Source organism: Camelus bactrianus, chromosome 7 (assembly GCF_048773025.1).
Source record: "Camelus bactrianus isolate YW-2024 breed Bactrian camel chromosome 7, ASM4877302v1, whole genome shotgun sequence".
In the NCBI taxonomy this organism is placed as follows: domain Eukaryota; kingdom Metazoa; phylum Chordata; class Mammalia; order Artiodactyla; family Camelidae; genus Camelus; species Camelus bactrianus.
The window spans coordinates 21859309-21872383 of record NC_133545.1 but is presented as its reverse complement, the minus strand read 5'-3'; the positions used below and the strand labels follow the sequence as shown (position 1 = coordinate 21872383).

The 13075-nt window shown below is 51.5% G+C and overlaps 1 protein-coding gene across 1 annotated transcript; it reads right to left on the bottom strand.

Annotated features, from left to right (window-relative positions):
- Nucleotides 1-3644: 3644 nt before the first annotated feature.
- On the bottom strand, nucleotides 3645-10482 carry PAX4 (paired box 4). Its single transcript, XM_074367885.1, has 11 exons — nucleotides 10306-10482; nucleotides 8216-8323; nucleotides 7702-7832; nucleotides 7191-7406; nucleotides 6792-6867; nucleotides 6094-6219; nucleotides 5785-5867; nucleotides 5408-5477; nucleotides 4723-4778; nucleotides 4302-4443; nucleotides 3645-3975 (listed from the first exon to the last, which is right to left on the bottom strand). The coding sequence occupies exons 2-11, from the start codon at nucleotides 8226-8228 to the stop codon at nucleotides 3794-3796; spliced, it is 1095 nt and encodes a 364-aa protein (XP_074223986.1). The 5' UTR covers nucleotides 8229-8323; nucleotides 10306-10482; the 3' UTR covers nucleotides 3645-3793.
- Between the last annotated feature and the right edge of the window lie 2593 nt (nucleotides 10483-13075).

The following is a 13075-nucleotide window of genomic DNA, read 5'->3' as shown; positions in this document are numbered from 1 at the left end:
TTTCTCAGGCTCCTTCAAGGCCTAGCATTCTAGTAGATGGTGTAGCAAAGTGGTTAAGAGCTCATTTCTGGACTCCAAACTGGGTTCTAATTAGATTTTAGAAGTTGTAGTTTGACCTTGGGCAAATGAACCTCTCTTCGGTTTTTGTTGTTGTTGTTGTGGGTGAAATGGGAAGATAGCAATTATCTTGTGGGATTGTTCAGTTCCATGAGATGATGATAGTGAAATGCTTAGTACACAGCCTGCCACCCAGCACCCTCTCACCCCATCAGAAGCCTTCCCCAACTCAATCTGAATTCTTAGTAAATCTTTCCTATTAACTGTAGTCTCCCTGTGAACTCTAATGGTATTTTTTTATATCATTCACTTGATTTTTAAAAATTATTTCTATTGCCTTTTCCTATAAGTTAACCTCATCTATGTCCTTGTGATCCTTCATCAAGAATGGGACAAATCGCTTTATTCTCTCTCTTCCCACAGGATCTCACCAGGTTTTCTCCTAAAAGCTAGAGATCAGCAAATGACTGACTGAAGGTTTCTATTTCCTCTTCCCTCCCCAGGTCAAAGGGATGCCACCTACCAAAATCCAAATCCTGCAGGAGAAACTACTCCACTAAACCAAACAGGAACCCCAGAGTCAAGATCCACGAGAAGAATATCTGTTATACAACTTTTCCCACCCAGTTTAGCAAAACACCTGATTCGAGCAACAATACATCACAAAAGGCCACCCCCAAGACCCTGGTGTGCCTCTGACTTGAGAGCAGGGGTGTGGATGTGGGTAGAGACCGAGGCCCCAGGCCACTCCAGCTGGGTTCTATCGAGAAGAGGGGAGACTAAATGGTAACCTGTCCTTCCACTGCTTCTCATGCCTACCAGAACCACTAGACTTTTCCCAGTGACCCCATGAGGAGCTAGCCTTGCCAAGAATCCAGACATGAGTAGATGTCCTTTTGGTTTAGAAAGAATGAAGGATTATTAGTCCTATGGGCACAGGGTAATGGTGGTAACACCTTATGCCTGTATGACTTACCCTCCCTCCAAGTTTACCAACCATCCCATCTTTTCATTACCATTGATCCAGTCAGTTGGGCACAACAGGTACCTTCTCCATCACTGACCACTGTTTACAAGGAGCTGAAGTGATCTGCCTGTGACCAGGGCCTGTGACTAAATTCTTCAATTAGAGTAGATTCTAATGCTCACTCTTTCCACAAAACAGAGCTTCCAAAATGACTGTCATTCTTGCACTATCTTCATAACTTTGGCCTTTATCTACCTACCATCTGCCCTATTAATGTGTTTCTTGACACAGGCATTTAAGTACATTTATTTAGAAAGGGATATTTTAATCATAAAATGGAAGACCAGAATCACTTGCAATAAATAGAGTGACTATAAAAATAAATACAGTGAAAACAAAGCAATGTTATCAAATCTCAGTTAGATTTCTCTCCCCTGACCAAGGCTCAGAACCTGAGGCTCCCTTTCCCTCTGTTTAAAAAAAAAAAAGTAGATTTTGTGGGAGAATATGGTTCAGTGGTAAAGCGTGTGCTTAGCATGCACAAGTCTCCAGTACTTCCATTATAAATTAATTAATTAATTTAAAAAATCTAATTACCCCTCTCCAAAAACAAACAAACAAATAAAACCAGGGGGAAAAAGTAGATTAGCCACTCTTACAGAGGTGCTAAAGACCAGGACCAGCATGAAAACTTGCTCTTTGATGCAATAAGAATTGAAAAGGAGTTGAAAAAGGAAGAATTTTCTCATTACTGACTCAGTATTATGTAAAGCAGCATCCACACAGCTCCTAAAAGTTTCACAAATACCCACAGTGATGCCTGACCCCTATTTGAGAAAAAATTGCACCATCCCATAATCAGTGCTGGGTTTTTAAGTCCACTGAGAAGAGAAGCTGAAACTAGAATATAAGAGAGATTCCGTTTGGTTAAAGGAAAATGATGTCAGGCTTCTGTATGTTTCTCCTTAAGAAACATGAAAGAATTGTGTAAAAATTTAATCCAAGAAGTGATGGTTGCTAACACTAGAGACCAGCACATCTCTTTTCCTGGAAGACATTAAGAACAGGCCAAAGACAGAGAGTGGAATACAGTCTTCAGAGATAGGACCTTGGCAGTCATTTAGTGCAGAATCCGTTCCTCGGCTTTCCATAAATACATATACACACTCAGACACATGGGCATGCATGCATGAGCCCAGGAAAACACACACACACACATACACACACACACACACACAAACACACACACACACCTTATTCCCTGTTCCCCACAGGTGGCCATCCATCCTCCACTTTAATGTGCTCAGCCATGGGGCCTCAGCTGACAGCTCCTTCCACTGCTGAGGTCAATTTTGTCACTGAGGTGAATGGCTTATTCTCAGGCCATACTGTAAAGATTGTCACCCTACAAAACCTGGCCCATTTCCAGCAGGGCCCCCAGCTTGAGGGGGAGAAGGCAGGGCAGGGGCAGGCTGTGTTCTATTACCCTTGGAATTTCACCGTAGAGCTGGGTTGTCCCATCGAACTGTCTGAGCCGATGGAAATGCGGTATAATGTTTGCTGTCCAGTATAGGAGCCATGGGCGTGTGTGACTGTTGGGCATTTGATTTGGGGCTAGTGTGAGTGAGGAGCTGAATTATTCATTTTATTTCATTGTAATTACACTTAAATAGCCACATGTGGTTGGTGGTTACTTATTGAACAGCGCAGCTCTAGAGTATTTGATGATAAATAGACATCTTGAAGGACAACTGGACCAGTGCCTGTCGCAGATGGGAGTGAGTAAACGTGCCCCCAGCACCGCCTACCCTGCTTAGCATCATCCCCAAAAAGGAAAGAATTTGGAGGGGTGAGCCCATCCCCCATTCCAAATAGCCCCTTCTTCACCCTCTTTCCCCTGTGTCCCTCTGTTTCCCTACATCCCAAGGCTTCCCAGGAGGAGGGGAAATGGAGACAATCTGGAATTTACTGCCAAGCAAACGTACCCCAGAAGCGTGTATAATGAAACAGGTAGAATATAAAAAATGGCATTTCTGCTCTGTTTGCAGCTATGCAAAAAATACATATGCCATTCAGTTGTTAATGTCTGTTTCTTAGATTAAGGAATTATTATACATTTCATTAGACGTGCTAATGGTGTGGCAGTGGTGTTGAGGTTATGTAAGAAAACATCCTTTATTTCTTGGCAATGCATGCTGGAGGACTTAGAGGTGACATGCCATGAGGTACTCTCAGTGTGTGGATGTGTACATGTGCGAATGTGTGGGTGTACAAGCCCCCACACACCAAGACAGATACTAACATATGTAGATACATACATACATAGATAAATACAGAGATTAGCTAGATTGGATAGGTAGACAATAGGTAATATATAGTTATATAGACACATAAATAGATTAGATAGATGATAGCCAGATAGATACATAGTTACATAGATAAATAGATCAGCTAGACAGATGCATAGATACATGAAATAGACAGGTAGAAAGGTAGGTAGGTAGATATGGGGCAGATTGTTTATAATTGCTAAATATGGGGGTTGGGAGTATGAGTGCCCATGGGAAAAACATGATAAACAACAGAACTACTGCTAATTAAAAAGTATTTTTATTACTGACAACTGGAAGCCTCTTAAGATAAGAGTGAGAAATAGATGGGCATGGCTTCTCCAGCCCCTCCAATCAGTTGACACATAGGAGGGGCAAGGCCCACAGATGAGGAGACACAGAAGGAGGGAGGAGCCATGAACTGCTTGGGCAGGCAGTATCAGATCCTCCCCACCCCATCTCCTTTCCACTCTGGCCCTCCTCCCTCGTCCCAGGCCTTGCAGTGGGGAGCCAGGCCAGCGCAAGGCCTGAGGGGCACAAAGACTGGCGACCGGGGCAGTGGAATGAAAGATGGCAATGCAGCACTGAACCCAGGGAGCTCGGCTGGGGGCGGCAGGTAGCCTGGAGGGATAGAGAGAGAGTGAGCTTGGGCTTGTCACTGGCACCCTACCCCCTCGAAGTCACTGATGTGGAGAAGGGCGGGCATTGGTTCTCTACCCTGGATGGATACACTCGAATCCCAACCCCACCCCTTTTGCTGCTATGACTGTCGAGGGTAGTATAGACTGAGGGCACTGGCCTCCCCTTCTCGTGGGCCATGCAAGGAATGAGGAAAGCTGTACTGAGTTTCCTTTGATGACCCCAGCTGGAGACCCATGCCCTTCTGTGGGTCAGGGAGTCAGTCCTCCCCTCATCCTGCAGGAGGAAGACCAGGCCTGGATTCTTACCCCAGCAGGGCTTGAGACAGGCTTGTGATGGGGTGTCACTCAGACACCTGTCAGACGCTGTCCCCCAGCACAGCTGATAGCTGGAGGGACCCAAGGATTCCAGGGCAGGTAGGACTGCTGTGGACTCACTTCCAGGGGACTGCTAGAAAAATCAAGAGGAAACCTTCAGCTGCCAGTGATGTCTCCTGTTTAGCAGGACTGGGACCTCAGGGCTGCACACCCCCCACCTCCAGGCCATATCCTGAAAAACTCCAGAGGGAGCCATTCACAGAGAAGACAATGAGGATGGTGCTTTTTAGAAGCGTGCACTGTGGGGGCCCAGGGGAGCCATCAGTTCTAGCTCAGGCCTTCATTAGGAGTGGGAAAAGCGGTGAGCCCTTCAGTCTTCCCAGTTCACAAACCCCCCTCTCTTCCTGGATACCTGTGCAGAGACGATCCCTGGAGAAGCATTCAGTACAGTCAGACCTTGGGAAACACCTACAAGGTAAGAGTCAATCCACTTAGAGGGCAGAACAGGTCTGGGGAGCAGGTAGTGGCAGTGAGAGGCAGGGAGATTCTAGGAAAGGCAACAACTTCTGGCAGGAGTGGAGGAGATGAATGTTACAACCCTAAACTGCTCTCCTCCCCAAGGCAGGGTCTTGGAAGACTGGGGAAGGATTAAATCTTGGGGATGGTGAACTGGGGACAGTGCAACCCTGAAAAGCAGGGATTTCATATCCCAAGCATCTAACACAGGGTCTGGTGCATGGAAGGTACTGAGTAAATGGTGGGTGGATGGATGGATGGATGGTTGGATGGTTGAATAAGTGGATCGATGGAAGGAAGGATGGATGGATGGATAGGTAGGTGAGTGAATAGACAGAAGGAAGGGAAGACGGATGGGTGGAAGGAAGGGAGGAAGGAAGCAGGGAATGAAAGGTGAGTGGATGACTGGAAGGAAAGATGGATGATGGATGGGTGGAAGGAAGGAAGGATGGATGGATCGATGGGTGGATGGATGGATGGATAGATGGGTGAGTGGGTAGTTGGAAGAAAAGATGGGTGGTTGGATGGAAGGAAGGATAGGTGAGTGGATGGATGGGTGGATGGATAGGCAGAGAAATCACCTGGAAACTGCATTTCCCACTTGAGCTTCTCTTGTCGGCGCCATTTGGCTCTTCGGTTGGAAAACCAGATCTGAGGGAGAGCAGAAATAACATAGCTGGCCTCCTGACCTGGACTCAGTGCAGACCTGTCCTCATACTTGACAACCTCCCTCCCTGCTCTGGCCCTTGCTCTCTGTCTCCTTCCTCAGCACAAAGGCTTGGGGTGAGGAAGAGACGAGACAGTCAGCAGAAGGGAAAAAGAGGGTCTTGTATCATTTCTGCTCCAAACAAACCTGGCTCCACCTTCTCGCCCTCTTCCCTAGCTCACCAGAGCCCAGAGCTCTCCCGGTCCAGACTGTCCCTGTAATTTGTGCACACTTGTGGCAGAGCTCACTCACCCTCACTGTGTCCTCAGGCAGAGAGGTGGCAGCAGCTAGCTTTCCCCGGGCCACTGAATCAGGGTACTGGCCACGCTGGAACTCTGCAGAGATGGAGGCTCTCACAGCCAGGGCACGGGGAGAGGAGCAAGGCCTGTCTCTTACTTGGGCCCCACTCCCCACCTGCGACAACCCTGAACTGCCCTCCTCCCCAAGGCGGGGCAACCCACAGCCTCCAGCTCTTGGCCTTGGCCCAACAACCTCAGGGTCATTGCCTCCATGTGGCCCACCGAGCACCCTTTGGCCCACCACCCACCCCAGCCCTGACACCTTTCTCTAGTGCCTCAGCTTGTCCTGGGGAGAAGATAGTCCGATTCCGGTGGCTGGTCCCTGGGTGGGGACCCCGGGGAGCCTCAGAACCACTCTGTGGGGTGTGAGGAGCTGAAGCCAAAGCAGCTGCAAAGAGAGACAATGGCTGGTGGGGTTTGTTATGGTGATTCTCCTGGTCAAATGGAGTCCCCAAGTCTCTGGGGCTGCATGCTGGGGACAGAGTGGCTGTGAGAGCAGAGCTGCATCACTGGGGCATCTGCAATTACTTGGTGGGAGATATACTCAGTGCCATGTTGGGTGCATGCTTAGCACTTGGGGGGAGACAGCTACAAGTTTGGTCCAGGCTTGCATGATCCTACAGCACATGAAGGGTGTTCTGAGAAACTGTGAATGAAGCAGGGGGAGGGTGTGGAGGATCTGTCCTGCCTCCTCCTCAGCAGATCTTGTGAATTTAGGGGCCAGGGGAGCTGGGTTCTGTTCCAGTACCTGCCAACAACTAGCTGGTGACCTTGGGTAAGTTACTTCCCTTCCTCTGAGCCTCAATTTTTTCCTGCCGAGAGAGAATAAGACCCCCCTGCCAGGCCCTCATTGTTGTCTTATTGTGAGGGTGATCCAAGAAAGACCAGGAAAGGAATTTGAGAACTGTATAATGCTTAGATTGGGCTCTGGTCATCCTTGGAGGCAGCTCCAAGACCCACCTGGCAGCCTGAGCTGTGTCCAGGGCAGTCTCTGGTCCTCCTGTAGCGCCCGCAGGACTCGGTTGATGGAGGAGACCTGAGGGTGTGGGGTGTTGAGTGGGGAGATGGTGTACAGACACAGGGTTGCACCCTGAGGATGTTTCCCCAAGATCCTCTCTCTCCTATCTCAGTCCATACCTCGTTCCCAAGGGCAGCCTCCTCTCTCTCCCCACAAGCTTGCTTCTTCTCACCTGTCTTACCGCCACCACTTTTCAGAAGAGAAACTTCTGCATCAGAAGAGAGCCCAGGAGCCCCGCCCGCAGCCTGGGAGGCCCCATTGCCAAGTAAGAAGGGATCTTCTTCTCCATCCCTAGACAGCCTGTTTGCAAGCCCCGGTTCTGGGGCGGGCAGGGCACTTACACTGGGAGTCTTGTCTTGGGTGCAAAGCCCTTCAGCGCAGAGCTGGCGTTGGATCTCCCAGGCAAAGAGGGCTGGGCACTCACCCTTCAGCTGGGCAATTCGAGCCACCACAGGGGGTGTAGCCAAACGTGGCTTGCTTCCCCCAATCCCCTTTGGCTCCAAGGCACCTGTGCGGTAGTAACGCCCTAGGATCTTGCTCACACAGCCATTAGATACCTGGATCAGGTGAGAAGCAGGGTCAGGTAGGGCATGATGGGCAGAGGGTGAGTGTCTTTGGGACAAAAGGAAGCTACAAGGCAAAATGAGACTAACTGGACCAGGTCACAGAGTCAAGTCAAGCCTCACCTTTGGAAGCCTGCAACTCCCTACCCCAGCCCTCCAGAGGGTCTTCTAGGAAGTAGCCCAAACCCCAGAGGCCCTCAGAGTCTGCAGTAGCCCCAGACTTCCCTTCAAGGGGCCCCTTCTCCCTGCTTCTTGTCCCCACCACTAGGTGAAGCTCCCAGCACACTACCTTAAGGCTCCGTGAGATGTCGCAGGGCCGCATCCCGCTGACAGCCAGCCGCACGATCTGCTGCCGGGTGTCCAGGGGCAGGGGCCGCCCATTCACAAAGAGTCCCCCCAGCTGATTCACACTGCTGGTCCCTGGGCAGGACGAGGAGGCAGCCTCACGCCTCGTCTCCCCTCTCCCCAGCCCACCTGTGGCATGGAGGACCTCCAGCCTGGCTGCCTACCATAGAGAAAAATCCTCTCCCCGGGGGACTGCTCCCCTTCTGCTCCCAGGGTCCCCCAAACATGCCATCTTCTTTGGGAGCTGGCTCATGGGTGAATCAATGCCCCCTGGCCGTATGCACTGACCCTCGTGATCTAAGGGAATCAGGTAGAGCAGGGGGAAGGGACTGGACGGAGCCCCCCCCCCAGAACACTGGCCAACGGCAGGTAAAACCATGTGGATGGAAGCAGAGCCCTGAGACATTCCCGCCCTCCTCACGCTAGCCTGTTCTTCCCACGTGCCCTGGGCATCTTACCGTCCTGTGGCATGCTCCAGGCTGAGCCTCCTCACCCAAGGGCAGGAACTGGAGAGACTGGGGAGGGGAGTCCCCTTGGGAGTTCCTTCTTTGTTCTTGGGGCTGAGCCTGCAACAATCGGGGGTTCTTTGGGTGAAGTCTCTTGCTTACAATGGTCTTGGGATGCAGCATTTTGTATTAGAGGGTGAGGTTTCTAAAATTTGCCCACAGTTTGGCTAAGAAAATTCAAATTCTCTTTACTAAACCATTCAGTGATGAATTAAAACACCGCAGAGCCAGCAGAGGACTGAATCTTTCTGGATGCCCTGATAAGGGCCTAGGAGGGGTCTTTCTCACACGTCCCTCATAGGAGGTCAGGGAGGTGGGAAGGGATGATCCTGTCCTTTTCCAAATGGACAACTGTTCCCTCTGACCTCTCCACCCCCCTCCCCCGCAAAGTCTTCTCAGCCCCTGGGAGATGCACTCAGACCAGGGCTCCTGCCTCCTAAGCTCAAGCTCAGTAGGGTCTAAACCAAAGCTTGGGATGTTCTGTCCAGCCGGTGGGGCATGAGGGACCAAAGATCCCAATCGCCCTGGTCCCAGGATAGAGCCAGTTTCATGGCTCTGCCTTCATTATCACAGAGCTCCAAACCACCAGCCAGAAAGCTTTCTTTAGAGCACTTCAGCAATGTCTGCTTCCTGGTGTTTTTTTATCCTCTCCAGGAAGGTCTGGGGAAACACAAGGACTCAGCTCTACCCCGAGGCATTGAGGCGCTAGTCCCACCCACTGAAATGGAGGTGAACAAAACACCTTTCTTGGCAGCTTCTCATCCGCTGGGGTTGTTGTTTCCTGTTAACCCTGGAGAGTGCTAGATCTCACATTCTCAGAAGCCAACTTGCTGGGACTAGACACTCATTCCTTCAAGTAACATTTATCAAAGGCACGTTGGAGGGAGGGAGAGAGAGGCAGGCGAGAGCTGTGTCTGACCTGCATAGAAGCCAATGTGAATACGAGGGAGTCTGGGCAACACGGGACCCAGGTCATGGGCCACCATGTCCGTCTTGCTTTCATCAGGTGGTAATGGGAGTTGAAGTTGCCTCCTTTCATGCCCGGAACCGTGGCAGGGCTGGAGGTCATCCCAGAGAGCAGCTCACTCATAGAGCTTTCCTGTAATAGCCATGCCATCTTGGCTCAGTTAACTAATCTGCAGTTATTTACTGAATAAGGTATTAATCGTGAGCACAGAGCTGGTTGCTCGGGATGAAGGGAGTAAAAAGAAAAGGGACAAGGTTTTTGCTCTCCAGGAGATTACAGGGCAACTAGGAAGAGGGGACTAGCACGGGAAACAACAGTGAACACACAAAGACTATGTCGTCCAGAGCTACTGGATAAATTCAGGAGCTAAATCGACTTTTACTCACTCCTGTCTAGGCAGTTAGAGACACATTCCCCTTATGGCTCCCATCTTTCCAGAAAGTCAGAAAGGAAGGCAGAGGTTTCTCCAGCAAGATAACTGAGGCACAAATTTGGATTCCCACAAGTCAGGGGCCACCCAGGGAGTAAAGCTCAAGGAGGTTCAAAAGCCGAAATTTCCAGCTTCTAATCCTGAGGCTCTTTCTCTGCCTCCATTCCTGTGATACATTCGTGTAATTGCCACCAAGGCAGTGGAAAGAGTCAATCCAGGGATGTGAAGGGCTAAGCCCAGGACAGTGCAAGTGGTGGGGGTAGAGGGGAGGGGGAGCTCAGAAAATCAGTCAAACCCTGAATCCTTGAGAAAACTGTGTCTCTGCTGAATAACCAGAGCTCAGAGGAGCTGTGGGGACTCAGGTTCAATATCCAAAACAAACTGATCTCCAAAATAAAAACATCATGCGCCAACTCACAGACAGAAACCCCATTCCCAGTAGCTGCACCAGGCATTTCCAACATTCATACTAACTTGTCTAATAAAAGAACTGGTCCTCAGAAGGTGAGAAAGCAGGAGAAGGGGCTGAAGGGGCAGGAGGGTGGCAGTGGCAAAAACAGAGGAGGAGAGAGGTTGGCTTGGCCACACAAAGACATGGAGACAGCATGGGAGGCAGAGCAGACAATGAGGCTGCCGGTGAGCTACCTGTGTGCAGGCAAGGAGGTGAGAGCTTCCGTGGGAGGGTCTCAGTCTCCTAATCTGGGCTCCTGAGACCCCTGCCGGCTCCAGGGATGGTGGTGGTCCGATCCTGGTAACAGCCTCCACTCTGCTCCTGCTTCAGTCCTGCCAGAGGGTCCAGAGCTACAGAGAGCCTGTGCTCAGGAGCAGAGGGCAGCCTTCTGGGAGCAGCCAGTGATGTCACAGGCCATGAGCAGAGGAGAGAGGAGGAGGGAGGTGTGTATGGGGCTGACTGACACTGGCCCTGAGACAGGGCAAACCACAGCCAATGACCCACTGTGTCCGTCCGCGGGAAGTCCTCAGAGCCCACCTTGCATCTGCCTGCCCTCCTGAAGCAGGTACAGAGCTTCTCTCAAAGCAGGCTCCCTGGACCCTGAGTGCACCCACTCAGGGGCCAGCGCTCCCGAAGGGAATGCAGAATGAGGAAGATGGGGAATTGCAGATTGTGTTTGCAAGGCTTTGAATGCACAGAAGCCCAAAGGCAACTTCCATAACTAGAGACACAGCTTCCTAGCCAGAATGCATATGCCTGGTTCTGGGTCAACTCCTGGGTTCTATGTGTATTGCTAAAAAGATAAATGAGTATATAGACCAACACCTAAATACTGACCAACTCGGCTCATAAATCTGTGGGAGAATGAGGGTACCTGTAGAAGAGAGTGTGTCACTTGCTCCCATTCTCCCAGAGTGTCCTCACCAACTCTCCAACTGGCTCCTTGACTGAGATGATGCCCAGGGCAAATTCTTGCCTGGAAACTGGGGGACCCTGGACTTGATAGCACTGACAACAGTGGCGGTCGGGGGGGGGGGGAATGAGCCTCCTAGGGGAGTCCGGATGCAGGTGGGGTGTTTAGGAGGAGGTATGCAGCCTGCTTTTCATTCTTCCATCTCTAGAGTTACCGGGCTCCATTCTACCGGGGATTTGGTACTTTTAGACTCTAAGCTATGAATGGCAATCCTGTTTCCGCAGAGGACACCACAAGTTGTCCGGATCACTGCTGGGGTGGAGGGCCCAGGACCTGGAAGGGAAACAAAGGCCCCAGTGCATGGAAGCTCTGTTGCCACTATGATCTTGGGCAGATCTTTTGTGAAGGAGCCAAGACAGAAAGCCCATCCCATACCTTGGATTCTGTGAAACCCTCTCAGAAGTCAGGCTGAAGGTAAACAGGGTGTGGTGCTGTAAGATTAGACCCAGAGCGGGGAAGAATAGGTTTCAGGGGTAAATGCTTTGGTTTGGGGGGTGCAGGGCAGTGGGTGTTGTATGTTCAGCTTGATCCTAGGGTTGGGAACTCCTGTTCTCAAAGCAGGGCCAGTATATCACAGAAGTGAGTTTTCTAGCTCACCCTGACACATCTGTCCTCCTTTGCCAGCCTTCTCCAGCATCCTCAGACTAGCCCAGAGCTCCGGGGAATAGGGGAGACCACAGTAGCTGGTTTCAGCCCCAGGGGCAGGATAGCACATGCCCAGGGGCTCTAGAGCTCCTTCAATCCCAGGGCACCTGGGACTGTGGTCACTCTACTTAGCCATGCCTGGGTGAGAGGAGGTCCCAAGGAAGGTATGGGTAGCCCTGCTCTTAGTCCTCCTTTCCTGCCTCATCTCTTGCCCCCAGTTTGCCCCTGCATCTGGGGGCCGAAGTCTCCATGTCCAGACCCACTGTTCCCATAGACAGCTGTGTGAGGGTGGAGATAGGTGTATCAGGGGGAGAAGGGACAAGACCTGGCAGATGGTGGTGGCAGCGATTTCCCCCATAAACTACCCTCTCCCCCCTCCTTTACAACGCACTCTTGGGTCTGAACAAACAGAGGCTTTAGACCCAGAGGTGATAGGGGAGGGAGAAGAGAGGAAGGGCCCTGGCAGGGGGGCCTGGCCAGCCCAAAGGCTCAGCCATTCAGCCCTCTGCCCAACGCATCAGACTGTTTGAGGAGCAAATATCTGCCTTCACTGTCTGACTCTCTCAACCTCCCCGATCGGCCTTGGGGCTAATTGTCCCTCATTAGCTGGGCCCAGGTCCCAGGCTGCCGCCAGCCCCCGCCATCTGCTCACAATTATACATTAACTCAGAGGTCTTGCCACCCGCCAGCCAGGCTTTGCGCCCCTCTCCAGGCTGGCCATGGCCATTCCTGCTTGTCCCTCACCCTCGTTGTAGAGCCCTGACCACTGGCTTCTTCTGCCCTTGGGAGCCCCTGGTACAAAGCCCTGAGGCTATGGGAAAAGATCTGTCCTCAGGAGAAGCGGATGGAGTTCCCCTGCCCTCCTCACGGGGCCAGCAGACAAGACAAGCTCGTGCGTAAAGCTGGAGAGGGCAGGGCGCAGCCAGGGCAGACACTGGGCGGCTCTGCTCTGACCCCTCTTCGAGGGCTTTGGGCACTCCCTGGGGGAGGCGACGCCAGTTCCAGGCTGTTTCCGCCCCTCCCTGTGGCACCTCTGAGTGGGCTGTGGGGCTCTGGCTCCCTTCTTCCTTCACTGCAGCGAGCCCCATCTCCTGCCAGCTCTCAGCTTTCTAGAGCGCACGGGCCACCTCGCCAAAACAGCTGTCAGCATGTGCCTCCAAGTTTAAAGTCAAAGTCGACTCTGGTTATAAGAATGTGAGGAATCTTCAAGTTCCCTGGATATTCCTAAGCTTGGAGCTGAAGTTGCAAGCTCAACGCAGCCACCCAACTCTCCCAGCCCAGACCCTAATCGAACATCTACAAATTCCTGCGCTTTTCTGCTCAGCTTTGAAAATGCAGGCTGCCCG